General features: G+C 32.4%; 1 protein-coding gene and 1 long non-coding RNA gene across 13 annotated transcripts in view; one reads left to right on the top strand and one right to left on the bottom strand.

The window, feature by feature from the left end:
- The first annotated feature begins 10658 nt into the window (after positions 1–10658).
- Positions 10659–21808, top strand: part of LOC149540937 (uncharacterized) — a 62650-nt gene continuing 51500 nt past the window's right edge. Inside the window, exons 1-2 of one of the 11 annotated variants that reach the window (XM_089801998.1) lie at positions 10930–11050; positions 11308–11378. Coding sequence is in view for 2 of the 11 variants with exons in the window: in XM_089801993.1 (XP_089658119.1) it covers positions 10932–10986 (55 nt within the window). In the remaining 9 variants the exon portion in view is untranslated. Of the gene's footprint in view, positions 11051–11126; positions 11217–11307; positions 11379–21808 lie in introns of those variants that run through there. The other 10 variants (XM_089801999.1, XM_089801994.1, XM_089802001.1 and 7 more) reach the window with 10 other exon arrangements.
- LOC149540936 (uncharacterized) overlaps positions 11943–21808 on the bottom strand; it is a 64431-nt gene continuing 54565 nt past the window's right edge. For both annotated transcript variants that reach the window (XR_016356456.1, XR_016356455.1), the window contains one exon: positions 11943–12597. This is a non-coding gene — a long non-coding RNA (uncharacterized LOC149540936). The remainder of the gene's footprint in view (positions 12598–21808) is intronic.

Below are 21808 nucleotides of genomic sequence, written 5' to 3'. Positions count from 1 at the left end.
CAATGTTAAAAAGAATATTAAGATTGAGTAATATTGTTGTTAGAGTTCAAATATGTAGTTTTTGACACATTAAGATTAATAATATAGAAATTAATTATAATTATTAAACATATTTTAGCATAAAAAAGTATGTTTAAAACTACTATTCTTAAAAATATATTCAATAGACTAAACAATTTGATATTAGTATTATTAAAGCTTGTATTAGTATTATTAAAGCTTGTTATTATCATCAATTTCCTTTTAAGTTTTTTTAATCTATTGATATGCATCATTATGAAGTCCCAAATGAAACATCAAACTTCTCTCTCTCTCTCTCTCTCTCTCTCTCTCTATATATATATATATATATATATATATATATATATATATATATATATATATATATATTCAATAATATTATCATTGAATTTGAACATTAATGACAAGAACAATAAAACTAACGTTGCTATCACTGATCCATATCAATATTAACAACAATAAAAATTTAAAATTTAAATCTTTTTCACTCCATATTTAAACCTTTCACTTTCAATTTGGAAATTAGAAAATTCCTTTTTTTTTAAAAAGTCCAACAAAAGATGAGTTCAAAACAATAACAAAATGGCTATCCAACCGATGAAATTGTTCTATATTACAATTTATTAATTATTTGAATTTTTCAAAATAGTTTTTTTGTAATTTAAATTTAATATTAAATAATAAATTAAAGTCTATCAATCGGTTGGGTAGACACTTCCAAAAAATAACAACACAAACACGATGACCAAACAAAAATGAGGAAAAAATGAAAAAGTGAAGGCATTTGTTTTGGTTCAAATCAAATCCCTTATGACTCTTTCACAAATGTAGAGAAACAAGAAACAATATGACAAAACTTGATGTCACATTGATTTCCAAAGCTTTTAGAATTCAATGTTAGTAAATAATCAAGTTAAATGCTTTCACACCTCTCCTTTGCATTCTCATTTTCATGCAAGTCAGCTGTAATGTGACATACCAGTAAACATCAAAGCTTGTATGATGATGGAATTATTCTATGTTGCAATTTATTAATTTATAATTCCATAAAAATTGATTTGCATCAAATTCAAGTTTTTATTTCATAATCGTTTCGCAATTAGATAAAGGTTATCGATCATGCAATATTATCATGTTAGTAATTTAAATAATCCTAAATCATGAATGATTTAATTAATAACACTAATTTATATTATTAGATTAAATCTTAATATCAATTTCATTTCTAAAATATTAATTTGACTTCTGTTTAAGTCTAATATTTATATTTATTTTTCCTTTAATTCATAATGCAACTTGACATAACTCAAACTCCAAATTATAATTATAATGAAGTTATCTACAATATAGATCTCATAATATTAAATATTCATAACTAGGTGATTATATAGTGAACACTATAACTTATCTTAAAATATAACCAAATTACAATTATTTATTTATTAACTTCCCACTTGTATTAATAAATATAAAATTATTTATATGCAACTAATAATTTAACTAAACTTGAAGATTCTTTAATATTAACATCCACTTTATAATTAAATGAGTGGTATTAATTTAATTTTTAAAATTAATGAATAATAATATTTTTTTTCAAAAAAATATACATACATACATACATACATACATACATACATAAAGAGTTCTAGGATAATAAATAATTCTAAAAAAAAATAGTATTTTTTAATAAATAAATCCAAAAATTAAATTTTTAGAATTAACAAATAATCATTAAAAAGAAGATTTTTTTTAAATAAATAAATTAGAAAACCATTTTATATTTTTATAAAATAAAAATAAATATACAATTAGTATTTTCACATGCATTTGATCTCTCAAATATTGCGAAAATACTATACTTAGTTTTTTTAAATCTTTAGTATATTTGTTTTCACGTGCATGCATAAGTTTAGTTACAACATGTTTTCCTCTCAATTAATCTTTTATTTTTTCAATAAATTTTGCAATTAAATTATTTTAGATATAAGAAGAATATTTATCTTTATTTTAAGAACTCAAAATAATCACATGACAAATTCAAAGTCCAAACCCTAGTGGTTCAAATTGTTGTTTTCTACCAATTTTCTATAATCGAATTAAAAAGGGTTTTAAAAGAATACAGTCATAATAATTTTCTAATTTTTTCTATAGTTTTCTTCAGTCATGTTTTCTTGATTAATCGCTTTCTTTTAAAAAAAAATCTACAACATAATTCTTTATTCAAAGATTAATACAATAAATTAATAAGCATTATGCAAACACACAAGAAGACACGAAGTAGACAGATGTTTCAATAAAATTATACAATGGATTTTCAAACCCTACCTCAAAATAACTACTAAAATATGAGACAACCTATGAATGCATGCAAATTTAAACCCTCTTAAACTTTCACCAATTCTATTGCTCCGTTTCTAAATTTTGCTCCCCAAAACCTGTGTATGGAGAAATGAGCTCTAATCTCCTAATAAAAAATTTCTCAGCCTAGGGTTTTAGTTTTATGAACATGCAAAAGCCTTAACTCTTTTATTATTTTAATTTATTTAATTCTTTGTGCATATTTTTTGCCTTTTTATTAGAATAAAGTTTATTTTAATTATTCTTACTTTATTTTTATTAAATAATAAGACGTTATTAGAAAATATATTTATTAATTTAACTAATAAAAATATTTAGAGTTCATTTTGAAAATGGAACTTCTAAATTTATTATTATTAAAATAAATAAATACAATTACGCCAAATTTGGACTTTTAATTAATTCTTTAAATTTATTTCTTCTATTTAATTAATTTCTCAATTAATTAAATATACTTAAAATTGATTTTTCTTTATAGAATTTTTGTTAAATTAAATCTTTTATTATCTTTATTTAATTTAATTATAACTAAAAATCAAAATAGACCCAAAAACTTAATAAGAAAACCCATCTAAAAGATAACGTACAAATTCAAACTCAAAGATCAAAATCTCAAATTTACATCACTTGACGAATTCAAAAGGGTACATAACTTAGATAATTCTCTTATAGTCTAGGACAATTGGCTCAGGATTAAGATTTGGACTTGAGAACTATCTCCCCTCTTAATACCATAAAGACACTATGATAGGGCACACTCATCCTGGCAATTTAGGAAAGTCGATGCTTAGTACTTGTAATTTGCATAAAAGTTGAACATGTAGATATGCATATAAATCTAAACTAAAGAGGCAATAGTAGCGAGTGGTACACCATGTAGATCCTGATTAGCAAGTGACTATGACTCCCTCCCTCAACCACATTGGAAATGTCAAACATAAAGTAAAACATACATATACACCATACATATGCAAGTATGGGGTAAGTAACATAAAATCACATATAAATCACTCATATAACTATAATTATGAAAGCAACTCAAATCACTATTTGAAACATACAAAGCATCATCATTGAAAGAATAACCATGAACACATGAAATAATGGAGTATCAAGTAGCTCATCACATATATAAACTAAGTAAGAAATAACATCTAATTAAATTAGGTAACCAAGTACCACTAAAGCATAACATGTATAACCATAAAAGCTTGGCCTAAAAGAATTTGACAATATAACATGAAAAGTAAACTAAGGGTAGGCACTACAAGGCCAAAATGAAGGAATAAAGTTCAAAGAATTATTTCTCAATCATAAGATTTGAATTGGTTTTGAAGCCAGCTTATGGAAACACGTTTAGGATTTTCCTACCACCTCAAAAAAAAGTATAAAGGTGATGATGAATCAATGTGCTATGAGAGGTGATGATATAAAATGTGAAGCTTGTGAAGGTTATTTGTAGTATGGTGTATCTACATTGATCTAGACTAGAGAATTAATCAGGAGCATTAAGGGTTTGTCATGCAATAGGTGCAATTTTCAGATCAAGTCATACTCATTGGTTCTGATAGGTTGACAAGGTAGATCCTCTAACAAGGTCGCTCTTAATAATGTGTGCATGATATTAACAAGTATGCATAATAAATCCTTTAACCAAGTGACTCTTAGAAGGAGTTCCAAATCCCTTAACAAGGTAGATTCTAATAGATCTTATTTGTAAATCTTCTAACATGACTTAACACTCTTAGCTAGGTAAAACCTTACCCAAGTGGATGTAAAAGACCCTAATAGGGAAAAATTATTACCGCACAAGTGAAATTTGTGGGTGATAATTCTTATTATGGGTTTTCCCTTTAACCAAGGGATTCCTCATGAAAAATAATTGTGTCAAGTGTTTCATGTGTTAATGTTTGAATTTCTTTATTGTTACTTGGTTATTTCATATGTTTCATGTTAAGCAAGTTGGTGGTGAAATTGATTAAATTTGTGAGTACACTAATTTACCCCACCTCTTGATGTTTTCTAGTATTAACACATTTATTTAGTGGTGTCATTATTTACAATCATCAAACTTCAACATTAGCATTAGTTGTTGGATTGAGGCTAACCAAGTGTTAGGATCTAATTGAAAAGATCATTATTAAAAAGGGAGATTGTTGATAAAGAATGTTTTCAATAATTATTTTGCCACTGATGTCAAACCTGCTATTTGCTAGAATGACAATTGCTTATAAGATCCAAGTACTGTCACTTAGTTGATTGATAAAGAGAATTTAATCAATAAGATGTAACAAAAGCACCTAAGTGAAAGGTTGAGTTATGGTTTTGTAATGAAGTACAAGGATCAGTTAAGACAATGGTAAAATGATGTATTGATAGTATACTTGAAGATATAGATGATGGCTACACTTAGAAACTCTAGAAGAATAAGTTGTAACAAAGCTATTTGCAAAGCTTGACTAAGTTCATTAGTGAGTGTCAAGCAAGCTAATTCATGCCGAGTAGATTTTTAGTTAGTGCTGAGAAAATTTAAAATCTAGTGTGTGTCAAGTGAAACAGAAGGAGCCGAGCAAGTTCATATGTTGAGCAAGTAATAGGTGTCAAGCATAAGAAAAACTTAGTTAATGCTGAGTGAATCCATAGTAGGTGTCGAGCATTAGTAAAACACAATAGGTGTCGTGTAACACAGTGTGTGTCAAACATCAAAATTTCAATAGTGCCAAGCTGATGCATCATTTGAAAAATCAAAGATTCGCCAGATCTGAGCCGACAAAGTTTGTTACCTTGGATTTTGTGAACTAGATGGAAGCTAAGGATGATGAGCTGGTGGCACTGAATTTTAGGTAAACTATTTTTGGGTGAATATAGGAGGATTCTTCATGATGTTTCTAGAAGAAACAAGATAAGGGGTAGATTCATTGAATCTTACCTAATCCATTTGACCTTAAAGAAAGAGTAGGAAGATTCGAGTTGCAAAAGTATTCCATACTTCTATTTAAGGAGTTACAGGTCAAGAAGCAAGAGTAGTTGAGTAGCCAGGTTGTTGAAGTGGTTGGTAGGATGTTAAGGTGAAGGCATTGAGAGAGAGGGAACAAAAGAGTATAGAGACTCTACTTCGATAGGTGACCACAGAGGAGATTACACTGGTATATTGAGCATCGAGACTCAAGGAGTCAAAACTTGAAAGGAGGACAAGCTGTCAAAGCTATAGAGACTAAAAGCTAGGAAAATTTGAGAGTTGAACTGAGATCTGAAATTTGCAAGTTAAGTTGTGAGTTGTATTAGGTCAAAAGCCCTTATTGTTACTCTCTAACAGTGGTATCAGTTAGGGTAAAATCCTATGGAATTAGGTTGGTTTAACAACCATTTGTAAATCCTTTAATAGGATGGCATTCCAAGTGAATGTTCTAAAGTCCTCTAACCAAGCCCACTTCTAACAGGGTGGTTGAAATCCTTTAACCAGGTCACATTTAACAATGTGTTGTAGCCTTTAACATGGAAAGCCTTTAATCAATAGGGCATCACTTCAGAAGAGTGAGAATTGAGTAGCATGTTACTGGTGGTTTTTCCCAAATTGGGTTTCCATGTAAATCATTGTGTCATGTGTTGATTCTTGCATGTTGATTTTACAATAACTTGCTAAGTAGGAAAGTTTCAGCTTGGATGCATGATTAGTCAAATGGGCTCACTATATTTAGTGAAAAAGTTTTATTAGGACATTTGGACCTTGAATAACTAATTCACCCCCCCCCCCCGCTTCTTAGTTATTCTAAAGCATTTCTAACACCAAGTTGATTATAAAACCAAATGGCTCCAAATAGTTAGTTTAGTGAAATGAAAGATAGATAATATGACAAATAGTATGGAAATAGAATTAAAAAATCCCTAGGAGAGCATGTAACATCCCTAGAGCTCTACTCTTCCATTTAGTTATTTGGGAGCTATCAAATAAATCTTTTGGGTTATTTTAAAATCAAACACAATATTTTTTACCACTCCCTTGTAACTTAGACATTCCTATAATATATTTTGTTTCTCAGTGGTTACTCGTGATATTCACATAAGAAAGGCTCTTCATAGTTTTTTCAATTATCTAAAATGTTGGAGCATAAAGGCTCCATGTTTTCCCATATCTATCTTGTTGTCTATGTGGAGTGATAAACACCATTTTCCTCTAGTAGTGAGAACAACAAGAAACCCAAGCAGCTATATTCTCTTCATTGGGATATTATAAATCACTATCTTCATGCTTTTCATCCTCTATAAGAGAGGTTGATGGTTGTTTCATATCTACTTATACTAACATTCTTATGAATTCACTATCAAATTTTCTTTTGAAAATGTATTAAGGTTTACTTTCACTCTATGTCCTTCCTACTAGGATTCCACTCCCTATAAATATATGTGGAATTCACATTTGATGTCCTTAATTTAATATCATGCATATGCCCCATTTTTTTTAAATGAACACTACCCTTGTATTTTCTCAAGTAACATGTTATATGAAATAGTCTTATAATGTCTCAAAATGGTCTTGACAATGTATAGAGGAACAATTAGCTCTAATGTCTCCAAAAAAATTGCATTTTTAAAAGTATTTTTCAATTAAAATGTACATATTTATATATTCAAAAAGAAATTAGTAAGAAACGTAAAAGGGTATAGTATTCAAACACCACACACTTAATCACCATTCAAAAACTACAATTACAATTAGAAGCTTGTAAAAAAAATCTAATAAATAAAAAAATGTATTTTCAATGTTAAAAAGAATATTAAGATTGACTAATATTGTTGTTAGGGTTCAAATATGTAGTTTTTGACACCTTAAGATTAACAATATATAAATTAATTATAAAAATTAAGCATATTTTAGCATAAAAAGTATGTTTAACACTACTATTCTTAAAAATATATTCAATAGACTAAACAATTGGATATTAGTATTATTAAAGCTTGTTATTATCATCAATTTCTTTTTAAGATTTTTTAATCTATTGATATGCATCATTATGAAGTCCCAAATGAAACATCAAACTTCTATATAAATATTCAATAATATTACCATTGAATTTGAACATTAATGACAAGAACAATAAACCTACCTTTGCTATCACTCCATATCAATATTAACAGCAATAAAAATTTAAAATTAAAATATTTTTCACTTCATATTTAAACCTTTCACTTTCAATTTGGAAATTAGAAAATTCCTTTTTTTTTTTTAAATCAACAAAAGGCGAGTTAAAAAAAAATAACAAAAGGACTTCCAGCCGACGGAATTGCTCTATATTGCAATTTACTAATTATTTCAAATTTTTTAAAACAATTGTTTTGTAATTTTAATCAAATCAAATCAAATCCCTCACGGCTCATTCGAAAACGCAGAGAAACAAGAAACAATATGACAAAATTTTATGTCGCGTTGATTTCGAAAGCTTTTAGAATTCAGTGTTGCTCAATAATCAAGTTAAGCTTTCACACCTGTCCTTTACATCCTCGTTTTCATGCATACCATTAATTTATGTGAATTATGTAGAGGGATGAAAAGTCAAATCTGTTCTATTAGATGGAAAACAATCAGTATTGCTTGAAAATAATTTTTTTATTCAATTTTCTAATGGACCTTAAGCTTGTTGAGAGGATCTAGTGGTGAGCACGCACATTACATGTTATATTAGAAACAAAGTTTCAAACTAGTACAAATATTCATTCATTCATTACAAAATCTCTAAAATCAGTTTTTTAAACTAAATATATAATATTAATATTTCTTATAATGCATTTCAAATTTGTATTACAAAGTTATATAGACATTTTCTCAAGTTTATTTTTAGTTTCTGTCTTGTCAGGTATACTAATGCATTCATGTCAATCCAAATATGACATTAACACTAATCAATCAAATCTACGAATTTAAAAGATTATATGAGATTTCAAATGTTTATATCTTTTTTAATTTTTCATTATTTTATAAATCATATTTTTCATCCATTCTATTGGTCCATGGGGGAGAAAATTAATTTTCTTCAACAAAATATACAAATATTTTCTAACAACTTCATCTTGCATTAATGAATGTATTAATTATAACTTTATCTTTTCCAAATTTGTGACAAATTGATAAGAGTTTATTTTTCCAAATCATTTTATCTTCCACCTCACACAACATGTCTAATTCAATATTAATTATCACAATCTATTAAATATTTTTAATTTCTTATTTTAAATATATTTATTATTAATTTTATATTAATGTTTATTTTTTACTATTTGGTATAACTTGTTCTTAATATTCATGTAATGCATAAATTCAAATTATATATATATATATATATCTTTTTAATATAATTTCAAGATGTTATATCTTTGTATTTGAATTTATAATTTTTTTTAAACTTTGCTTTTTTAATAAAAGTGGTTAAATTATTACTATTATTTTACTTTTATACAAATAAATTAAACAATATTATTTTTTAATTATATCTTATAATAGTGTTTGTAATATGTATTATTGATAACTGTTACAATTTTTAAATTATAGTATTTTTTATTATTAATATTTTTTTATTTAAACAATTTCTCATTTAGTTTAAATACATTTAAAACTTAAATATATATTTTAATATTAAATTAATAATTATATTTTATATCAAAAAAATACTAAAGAAATAACCACAAAATAGAAATAATTCAATTCTAAAAGATATATAAATTATTATTAGGTTTTTATAAACTATGTATTAAAATTATATAGTTATATTTTATTTCTTATTTATTCATCAACATCAAATTTATATTATTACATCTATTTATTATTTATAAATGTTACATATTAAATTGCATAGATATTATTTCATAATTAAAAATTACTTAATTTTATGAAAAATTTGGAAATACAAAACATTAAGTAGTAAACCTTCTCTAATTGTGTAAAATTAAACAATTAATTTTACTTATAAAATATTTTTATATTTCAATACATTTCATTTTTTCTTATACAAATATTTTTAATATAAAAATTAAATTCTTAGTTTCATTAATTAAAATATAATATATTTTAATTCTTTATTATAACCATGATTTTATTTTGACTATTTGTTTTATTAAGAAAAATAATTATATTTAATTCTTTCTCTCTCACACACACTTCTTATGTTGATATTACTCTATCTTACTATTTTCTCTCTTCCTCTTCCTTCTCTATATTATCAATCTTTTTTTCCTCTGCATATATGTTTATGTTGTTATTGTTGTATACTGTTATTTATCTCTATCTTAGTTTTTGTCCAGTGCTAATGATTAAAAATAGTGTGAGTTCCATTTGATAATCAAGATGAGAATAATACATAGTTGGGGGAGTTATTCCAGCTACTTACGGTTGTCTAGTAGCATGCATGGTATGCTTCAACATATAATGTGATACTCCAAATGCTTTATCACTTCTTCAAGTTCTATAATTAAAATATTGGTATGGATATCTTTCTTCATTGCACATAATTTAAGTTGTCAACTTAGAAGGTGCAAATTTGTCTAAAGCATATGTATTGATCGTAGTATGATATTAAGTACTTAGTGCCATATTGGGGACTTTGGCCTCTTATTCTTGGGCTTAAATGCTCAGAGTTATAATAATATAGCATGATAACTTAACAACAAAATATGAGCCAACCTATCAGATCACAAGTGCATTTCTAAGACGAGAATTTAACAACAAAATATGAGCAATCCTATCAGATCACAAGTGCATTTTTAGGCAAAAATTAATATATTCATAATGTTAATTTAGATTCTCACTCTTCTACACCTCTACAACCATTATGTGTTAGGCAGGAATTATGACGCATTGCGTCTCTTGTTTCATACTGGAAAAAATAAAAGATAAGAATCAAAGACTACACTACATTGCTTTTTCTGAAGTCAAATCACCGACGTCTGAGCCGTAAAACACAAACAAATAGTCCAAAACTGGGGTCACCTTATCCTGAATGCTCTCTGAATTCAATGCATACGTTTGATCTTGTTAAATGCTTTCCCACCTCTCCTTTGCATCCCCATTGTGATGTTGGATATCTCGATACGTTTTCGCCATTAACAAAGCCCGAAACTTTTCATCTTCTTTGTGCGCGATTCGGTTTATAAAAGAAATCACACATTTCTAAGTTTAGATTAGCGACCATTCATTTTAATTATTCAAATAATTCACTAAAAACAAATTTGACCATGTTCAAAGGAAATCTTATAGATAAACCTACTTCTTTTGTTAAGGGAATTCTGTGAAGTATATCGTACAATTCATGACCTGAGGTAGCATACAACACAGACTTGACAGGACAGACAACAGTAAGGCGCAGAATCATTTTTCTTTAAAGTTCATTTCTCCTCAATTCTAAAAATACATCTGAAAATAGTAGGTGACAAATTTAGTAAATCAGATTCGCATGATTACTAGGTACTAGGCGTCGTTTAGGTTTGATGTGATTTTCTAGATTCTGGAGATTATTGGGTATCAAGTATGTTTTAGGTTTGAGGTGACCTATTTAGAATTCATGCTACATGTTCATTGCTCACACCATTTATTGAAGAACTCCATCGCAAATTGCAGTTAATATTTTGTTTTTAAGATTGTCCTGTTGAAATTGCAATCAGATATGGGTGAATTCTCTCAGTGAGTGCAATCCAGGGCGGGAAATTATTTTTGTGGATCATTATTTTGGATATTTTCCTAGAAATTCTGTTGTAGTTTAAAGTGAAATTATTTTTTGGTGGACTTATTATGCTCGACCTTAAAGTAGAAATGGGTGAATTCAACCGGTTGAACATAATCCAGGGCAGTGAGTAATTGTTTTGTTGTTGTTACGAGTTATAATATAGCTAATTTGCATGCAATTGTTTTGTGTTTTGAGCCTGGACCCAATTGTGTAGGATAGACTCTGTGTGAGGCTTGAACCCATAACCAAATGGATAAAACAGACTGTTTTACTGGGTAGCTAGAGGTAAGATATTTTTACCATGTAATGGACTAGAGAGATTCCTTTTACAATTAGTTATAATGCTCAGACAGTCTATCTCCAGAGGTGTTTATGACTGGATGAAGTAAGAGCAAGCAGATTTCCACAATCCATAGATAATCTTAGAATGTTTCTGTATTCAATTGTGTCACTGCTTTTTCATCAATGTTTCGGATCACAATCTTTGATCCATCATCAGGATGGATGAAGTATTTGAATTTTCCCCACAACTCAGCTAGAGGTCATTAGCTTTAAATTAAGTAATGAATACTTAAATAAACTGAATTTTTTTTTAACAGTTCTCTCTGTGCTTGTCAAATTTCCCCTCTTCTGACAATTGATAGATTAAAATTACATATTTGATATTTCTTGTATTTTCTCTGCGCATTCTTTATTCAAGCTAATCAAATGAAACTCATTTTTTGGATTCCGGTTAGGTCCTGAAGTTTCATACAGTCGCGACTTGTAATATTGCCAAAGCTATGTTCAACTTTGGACAAACCATTTTATTAGCAGAGTTCTTCAATAGGTCAACTTTAACTTGTAGTAGGAGAAAATCCACCCTCTGTAATTAACTTCAGACTGAACCTCATGTCAGTGATAAATGATTCATCTTATTATTCTTAATTTTGCACCTAGATTTCAGTTGGAGACAAAATCATAATAAATCAGAAAGAAATTGCATGGTTCATTGAGTCACATCACAACAAACAACCTAAAAACCTAAATGGCAGCGAAAATGGCAAACAGCATAAATCTCTAAAAATCCTGTGACAAAGTGTGTTTTTTTGCTGGCATTTCCTTGACCTGGTGAACTGCCAGTCTTCTTCGGGTGCTTGTTGCAGAACTGTTACTGTCATATCATAATTGCTGCAACGACTTTGCAATTATAATGGCAGTTTTGAAATCACTCCCTGCTGAAATCTGATAGTTTTGGCCAAATTCTGTGATTGGGAAACTCAAGGACCAAATAACTTTGTGTTTTCTCTTCACCAAACTTTTCATTTCATGTCTCTCAAGTTTATCCCTTCATAGCATCTTTCCCCTCTATAAATAAACCCTCAAATAGCTTGCGAGAGTTGGAAAATTTTGGTTAAGTGCAGCTCTGTCATTGCCATAACCTAGGTAGTCACAATCGGCTCCTATTTTGTACCTTTTTTAGTCATCTTGTGTCGATCCTTCTCCTTTTTGCCTTCCCAATGTGCTGGAAAAGAAATATCGAAATATTATAACTATGATAGTTATACAAAAAATACTAATAAAAGAATTGAAAAAGCAAATGTAAGACAGCTATCATGTCTGATATGGTGTTAAAATATTGTGCCAAAAGGTGATTGCCAGCCTGTCATAGCTGATATAATATACTGAGCCAAGAGGTGGCTACCCTAGAAGCCATCCCCTAGGGCCAAAGACATCTGCCAAGCATCTAAAAAGATCAGACTTTCATTTACATAATTCTCATTTTCAGCATTTATAGGCCCTCAATCCAAAGGATGAAATCCTTGAGGATTACTTGAAGTTGAGACCCATGGATGAAAAACCTTGAGCATTTCAAATGAAAATAGGGAACAAAAACCTCTAGGTTCCCAGATGGTAGGGTGCAGTTAGGGAATTTAACAGAGCATAAAATTTTCAGCCTAAAGTTCCAGTTAGTAGTCAGCTCAGCACTTACCTAGTTTCAGCATAATAGTCAAGTTTAGCAATCTGTTTCACCATGATTTTGTTTAGCACCAGTGGTTCAGTTTAACAGCAGAAAAATGGATTCTTGGGTGTGATTAAAAAAGCTGCAAATAGCAGCATAGGTCAGGAATAGTGCAGGAAGTTTCTAGTGAAGAATTCTGACAAGTAATTGTCCTTGCCGTTAATCTCTCTCGGTATTCGTATTTGCAGGAAGTAACCTTTTCATAAGAGCAGTAAGATTTTCTTTATAAAGTGTTGCTTCTAGAATTTGTTGAGCTATGATATTATTGGAGATAAGTTTTAAATTTTTACATTAAAAAATCATTGTGTTTATAAGAGAAAACTTTGCCAACCTCTAGGGTCAATTGATGCTATATAGTGCCAGAGATCTCTACTATTTAGAAAGAGAAACAAGAAAAAACAAAACTTCGGGCTTTGGATAAGAAGCAGAAAAGATGTCTGATAAAGATAAAAAGTCATCCAATGAGGCCTTAAGAGAATTATCATCTCAACTCGCACAGAGCTCGGAAGGCCTGGCAATTTCAATGCGAGACTCCATAGCCAATAGGATTCTTACTCTGTACGACGACAACACAAGCAAGGATGACAATGGAGAGGCTATTTCATCAGTAACTAGTCAGGTTTCTAAGAATTTAGTTCTCCCGAATCCAAGCCCTAAGATCTTTAGATCTAAACTCTTATCAAGGAAAGAACCATAGCCCGAAGGAGAAGAATGACAACATCCATCAGAGATGATTAATATTTATTATGAGGAATACCATAATCTTAGTCCAGGATTCTAGATTGGATATATCCCTCAGGGGTAATTGTAAATTTACAGATGAAGAATGCACCAAGAAAGGGACCCCATAAATTCTTAGTATTAGGCTCCTAGAGTCTTTTAGATTTGATTTGGCAAATTAACCACTCCTATTTATGATGGATTTGACAACTAAGCATGGTTGCAAAAAGTGACATCTATTTTCGCTGATCCTAATGATCAAAGAGGAGAGTGGTAGTATCATGGGATGATAAATGAGGGACATGACAATTATCATGTTTAAAGAGTTTGGGAAGAAGTTATTGGAACTATTTGAAAGGATCCAAAAGTTCATTTCAAAGAGCTAGTCCAATTGAAACAACATGGATTGGTAGAAGACTATGTGACTAAATTCTAGAGGCTAGCAATGTTGGTATTAGATGTTACAAATAGATAATTACCATAATTTTTATTGTTATCCGAACTTCTCAAGGGGTGAGAGCCTTTGATCTAACAACTCTTTAGGATGCACTTGAGAAATCCCTAAATCTACAATCATCAGTGCCAAGGAACAAATTCATCTCCAAAAGATCTCCTTTCAATTGGATTGAAGGGTATCTTAGAAAAGAAGGGTTGAAATATACTTCTACACTTGAAAAATATGTGGATTATAGAAATGAGTTGTGAAGGAAGTCATTGTGCTTCAACTACCTAGAGCCGTGGGCACTTGGCTGTTTGTATAGGGAAGGGACATCCATTATATTAAGTCTGCCTTAAGTGACAAGCCTAAAACAGAAGAGCTAAAGTGATGAACCTAAAATATTGGGTGGAGGAACCAACAACACCTTGGTTGTTCTTAAAGCAACACCCAAGATGTATACATCTGAAGTTTCAAGGAGTCTTGTTGGGACAACACACCACTATTCTTATAAATAGTGGGATCACTCATAATTAATTAATGAAGTATTGGTGTCCAAGAGAGGCCTTATAATAGAAGAGTTTGGTGGATTTATTGTTATCATTTCCAATGGATGCACCATTTCTCGGATGCATAGAATGAGAGAACATATTATTACCTTAAAGTAGCACAAAATGCAGGAGACTTCTATACCATAATCTGAGAGAAATAGATATGGTTTTAGGTGTGCAATGGCTACAATCTCTAGGAAAATCTACTCAAACCTACTAGTTAATGTAACTCAAGTTTAAATTAGACAACAATGTATTGCTCAAAGGAATTTTTTATGGGACACCCAAGATCATAAGGACCAAATCACATGGGCTTTCATTTTCCTTATTGATTCATCATAATCAGCTCACAAAATAGATTCATAACCAACAAACATTCAGATAGTTTTGGGTCAACACAGTAAGGTCTCATAGATATAACCCTAGGGCTACCAACAGATCAAGGTTCTCAAAACATAATAGAAATGGAGATATGGGCTAGACCTATTGTCACCACTCCTTATATACATGTACAAATGCACAAAGAGGAATTAGAAAAAGAAATCAATTTTTATTGTTTTTGCAGCAGGGTACAACAAACCTAGCTCCAATCCATTCGTTTATTTAATAGTTCTCTCAAGAAAAAAGATGGCACCATGAGGATATGCATCAATTACAAAGTGTTGAAGAAAAGAAATATCAAGAAAAGGTTTCTGGTTCATTGAGTTGATGAATGAACCAATGAACTATTACGAAGTAATTGGTAAATATTTGCTTAATATTAACAATGATCTAGAGATCAATATATACAAAAGTACGAATGATGTTTCCTTAGGGAACAATTGTAAAGAATAGACACATTCTATTCTAGACACAAGAAACTAAATATTAGAAACTTTCTAATATATACAGGAGATTACAATAGATAACCATTAAATAAATAATAATAATAGAAACTATCTATTATCATAATACCCTCCCTTAATGGCTAATCTATCCACAACACCAAGTTGTCCTCTTAATTAGACAAACTTATCTAAACCAAGAGGCTTGGTGAGGATGTTTGCAATCTGATCCGCTGTAGGAATCCACTGCAAGTCAATTGTCCCGTCTTCAACCAACTACCGTATATAGTGATAGTGAACATCCACATGCTTCATTTTTTGAAGACTGAATTTCGAGCTAACTTGATAATACCTTGCTTATCAACAACGTTGTCGGGCCTATTTGTGACATATGCATATCTCTAAGCATCCAACGAAACCAAACAACTTCACAACTTGCCTTGACAGTCCCTTTGTATTCAACCTTTATAGAGGAGAGAGAATCTTCTTGTTGCTTCTTATTGGTCCATGTAATGGCACTAGAACCCAAACTGAACACGTATCCAGAAGTTGACTTTCTATCATCAACAAAACCTACCCAGTCTGAATCTTTGAACCCACTCAGTCTAGGATTAGAACTTTGAGAGTACAAAAGTCTATAATCTATAGTACCCTTCACATAATGAAGCAAACGCTTTGTTGTCATTTAATGACCAATTTTAGGAACTGTCATAAAATGTGAGATGTAGCTGACTACAAAGTTGAAATTAGGTCTAGTAGTAGAGGTAAATGAGGTATACTACTAGTTTTCTATATGTAGTATCATCAACTGGAGGAGACTCAGACTTGGGTGTAGATGTTGGCTTGTAATCCTGCATATAGAATTTTTCTAATAGAGCCCTGACATATTTGGACTGAGAAATGAATATACTAGTAGACCGCTGCCAAACCTCAACACCTAGGCAATAATGCATGAGCCTAGGGTCAGTCATATCATAAGGCTGGCATAAGCTCTATTTGATTCCCTGAATCAAAGATGCCGAACTTCGAGTGATGATCAAATCATCCACATAAATGACTAGAAGGATGATGTTACTGTCAGTAGTCTTGATGTACAAATTTGAGTTTGAAGAACTCCTCTTGAAGACTTGCTCACTGAGGTACTTATCAATTTTCATGTACCATGCCCTAGGGGCCTCCTCCAAACCATAAAGAGCTTTAACCAATCTAAGGACCTAGTGTTCTTTACCAGCAACCTTGAAACTAGGTGGTTGCATCATGTAGACCTCTTCTTGAAGGCCACCAATTAGGAAAGCACTCTTGACGTCCATCGGATGGACCTTCCTGCCAAATTGTGCTACTATGGCTAGGACTAATCTAATTGTACCCATCTTTGCAATAGGAGCAAAGATCTCCTCATAATCAATGTACTAATGCTGAGAAAAGTCCTTCGCAGCTAAACGGGCTTTGTACTTATCCAAAGTACCATTAGACTTGTATTTGATTTTGTAAACCCATGTGCAGCCAATGGGTTTCATCCCTGGTGGAAGATTAGAAAGGAACCAGGTGTTATTCTTCTACAGGCTCTAGTATTGACATAGTGCAAGGCAGGAGAATCCCCAAAGGAGATGTCCTAGCCCGCAACAAATAACTACACAATGGAATATAAACAATAACATAGAGATTTAGATCCAAATAATGCCAACTCTCATAATAGTATCATAAGATTTTCATCCAACATGTCAAACTATAAGGCCTTCCGGGTTACGGTCAAATACAAAGCAATTACAATAACAATTCTACAAGACCTCGCAAGATCCAAACTCCAGCTAGCCTAGATCCACACTCTGGTAGAAAACACCAAGAAGAATCTAAACTTGTGCTTGCAAGCCACCAAGTAACCTTCTTGTTTCCCAAGGCCACACTTAGCTACTAGCTCTACTCAATTTCACTCCTCTTAGCTACTCCATCCTAAATTGAATAATGATGAATAATAATGACTCTAAGCTCCACAAGACCCTATACTTGTAGTAAACCAAGCCACAGGTTGGCCTAGCAAACCTTATATTAAATTAACACTCACATTAAATAAACCCTCAAGCCATAAGTCGGCTTAGCAACAAACATTAAATATAGGAAATAACTAAGTACTTAGGACAAGCCCCAAGTTTACAAAGCATAACTAATTCATATGACAACATGAAAGTATGTGCCCTTAGGCATAAGTCCACATTCCATCCAACGATCCAAATCCAAGAGCGCACACGTCAACTCCCTCGAATCAAAGCTCGCAGAAACAATCTCCAAGGTCTGACAATAAATTAGGAACACACGACCAATAGTCACCAAAATAGCTCTACCTCTAAGACAATAACTCCAAACATCATGTGCACTTAGGAAAAGGTGACAAAATGTGCCTCGAACACATCCCCAACCGTGCAAATCATAGGTCCACAAAATCTAAGCTCGATGCTCCTGCATCAGACTCCCTAGGTAGATAAAAAAGTATGTCCCATACTTTGATGCCTAAGAAATTTTTGCAACCTACTTCATCTTCACCAAAGGCTTTCAATCCATCAAGGACAAGAGAACCAATCTGCACATAAACCATCTTTGCTTCATCCATTCAAACATCAGAACTGAATGAATCTCAACAACCCAATCAGCATGCTCACTTCTAGGAACAAACTGAACATAATGCTTTACCAACAATCCCTGCAACTGATCACAGCCAGCAACAACAACATCCTCAAACATGAAATTCATGTCAGCAACATCATAACTATGAAAACCCAAATCCACAACCGTCGAAACATGTAAATCCTTAGCCATGTCAATCACAAGTAGATCCACATTAGGAATATACAGATCCAAATCAGTAGCATCATGTAGATCCTCCACCAAACCAAGAAGTGAATCCACATCAGCAGCAATATGGAAATCAAAATCAACCATATCAGTACTAACATGTACATCCTCAATCATCTTACTAGAAACATATGAATTCAGATCTGTATCAGCAACCATATGCACATCCTCATCCATATGTAAATCCTCATAATCAGTAATATCATTGTCCATAACAAGATGGTCTGCAATTTCCATGTCAGTCACAACCAACTGATTATGAAAAAAAATCTCCTTTCTAGTCTCAACAAGGTTAGGAACCTCTTTGGTAAGCTCAGGTATCTTAGCAACAAACACAAGTTGCTCTACAGGTTTCATATTAGACTCTACAAATTGATCAACAAAACCAACCACACACATCTCTCCAGCTTCAGTGAAGTCATCCTTTACCTCTTCCTCAACGACGAAGTGTCTTCTTCTTTGAACAATCTTCTTAACCGACCAAACAATTCTCTTTCTAATTGGTAGACTCCAACTCTAGTAGCATACAACTTTCTTCTCCTTATCTTCAACTCGTTTAGACAAAGCAACATCCACTTGAGCAATTGCCTTAGCTATCTTCTTCTCCACTACATCACGGAGATCTACAATCGCCCTCGGGTCTGATCTTCTTAGAGGCATCTTCCAAGATTTTCACAAACCCTGTGCAACAAATCACCAACTAGGTCCAACCTTCACTCAAGAAGATCAACTTGTCATCTTTGCAACCATCTCTTCATATCAAGATCCTTTTGCAAGTTCTTTGCAATTACAAGTCAGAACCACGATTTGCCACCTCACAACCAAGATATCTAGGACTCTAAAAAGAACAATCCACCACAAGATTGAACTCTACTCCACAAAATCAACCTCTAGCTTTGATAATCTCCAACTAGATCAAACCTTCACTTTGATACTGCTTGACACAGTGCAAGGCGGGAGAATCTTCAAAGGAGATGTCCTAGCCCCCAACAAATAACCACACAACGGAATATAAACAATAACACAAAGATTTAGATCCAAATAATACTAACTATAATAATAGAATCATAAGATTTTCGTTCAACATGCCCGCCCGTAAGGGCTTCCAGATTACAACTCTAGCTAGCCTAGATCCACACTTTGGTAGAAAACTCCAAGAAGAATCTAAACTTGTGCTCACAAGCCATTGAGCAACCTTCTAGTTTCCCAAGCCCACACTTAGCTACTAGCTCTGCTCAACTTTGCTCCTCTCAGATACTCATTGCCTTATTAAATAAGGATGATGAATAATGACTCTACACTCCATAAGACCCTATAATTATAATAAACCAAGCCACAGGTCGGCCTAACAACTCTTATATTAAATTAACACTCACATTAAATAAACCCTAAAGCCACAAGTCAGCTTGGAAACAAACATTAAATATAGTAAATAACTAAGTACTTAGGACAAGCCATAAGTCGACTTGGCAACAAACATTAAATACGAGAAATAACTAAGTACTTAGGACAAGCCCTAAGTTTACAAAGCATAACTAACTCATATGACAACATTGTCATTGGTATCGGTTGACAGGGTGTGTATCAAGATGTAGGTCATCAGTATCAAGATGTATGTCATCGGTATCGGTTGACAAGGTGTGTATCGGGATGTATATCGTCGGTATCGGGAAGGTTCTTAGGTGTGTCAAGATGTATGTCGTCAATATCGGGAAGGTTCTTATTATGTAGCCGATATGTTGTATGTAGCCAATGGACACCTTCGAGAAGGTTCCTCGGGATGTATATATACCCCCCTCCGGATCGTTGTAAATCATCTTATCGAGCATAATGTAATGTCTTTGGCATATGTGAATAAAACAAGGAGTTCTGTTATTCTTATCTATTATTTGTATGTGTTGATTTTCTTTACCCAGTACAGTAAACATTGGCGTCATTGCCCGATGGACCTGGTACGCAAGCAGACGGATGAAGACTAATGCCAAATTAGCTGAACAAGAATAAGAATAAGCTAAAGGAAAAGGATGAAATACGCACTGCGTAGGAAAACTTAATTTTGGCACAGTAGGCTGAACATAGATGAAGGTTTTAGCAAATTACTGACGGACACCGTAGCACGGAAGAATTGTTGGAGAAGACTCGATAATAGGTGGAATTGGTGGAAGAAGCAAGGGAGGAGTTTCTAAACCTGCATACGTTGAGGGAAGAGAATCTAGATGGAAGAGGATTGACTCGCACGGCTCGGAGTGCTGAGGGAGCATGAGCATAGAGTGAACTCTTCGTCCAAGATACACTTCTGGAACAGACAGCTTTGGTTGACAAAAACCCTTCTTCACCAAATAACACGACTGTTGGGAGCAGTGCGAGTGTGTAGAACAGCGCGGGTGTGTCGAACAGTGCAGGAGTATAGATCAACGGAAGAGTACAAAACAGCACAGGTACACAACAAATCCCTCAACCTCAAATAGTAATGGGTAGCCCAAAGGAAAAGTTGCTGAAATTTGATGGTGATGGAACAACCCACCCAATCCGACATTGTAAAACATGCAAAACAATTTGGAGGGAAAATGGCATAACAGATACAAACGAATGGGTCTGGCAGTTTTCGGCCACCCTCTGGGGTGTTGCAATTGATTGGTTTGCTAATACAGATCTCCAGAAATTAACCACTTGGGACAACCTTAAGAAGGAGTTTATTGCCGAATTTCAATTGTTGTGCGACAACAAAATTGTAGCGGAGATATACAATACAAAACAAGGGAAAAATGAAACAGTGTGAGTCTATGCAAGGAAATTAAAAGATTTGATAAATAAAATGGAGAATAAGCCAGCTGATGGGCTACAGAAAAGATGGTTCATTGAAGGCCTACGCCCAAAGTTACGGAAGAAGATGAAGATTGTGACACCGTCATCGTACACTGAAGCATACAATCGCGTGATGAATTTAGAAAGTGAGCAGAAAACAAAGAAGAAAAAAAGTAGCTCGTTTGATTTGGATGACAACGCATCTTTAGAAGAGGAGAGCAGTGATGACAAAAAAGAAAGCAAGAAGGTCCACGCCCTTCAAAAGGATATTATTCGAATGATGAAAGAATTCAAGAACATGCAGAAGGAGACCAAGGGAAATGAGCTATGCTGCACCGAATGCAAGAAAGAAGGCCATACAAAGGGATCCTGTAAGAAGGAACAATTTTGTGAGATTTGCCAGATCATGGGACATTCCACAAAGGAATACCCGTTCAATCTGAAAACATGAGGACCTCAGCAAGTGTTCCTGAGACAGGAGCCTTCCGCATCAGGAGGGAGCGGGAACACTAGTATGGAGGGTGCTATGT

This window comes from Cupressus sempervirens, chromosome 9 (genome assembly GCF_028749045.1).
Source record: "Cupressus sempervirens isolate cs-2001-9-10 chromosome 9, ASM2874904v1, whole genome shotgun sequence".
Taxonomy (NCBI): domain Eukaryota; kingdom Viridiplantae; phylum Streptophyta; class Pinopsida; order Cupressales; family Cupressaceae; genus Cupressus; species Cupressus sempervirens.
This window is presented reverse-complemented; position numbering and strand designations above follow the sequence as displayed.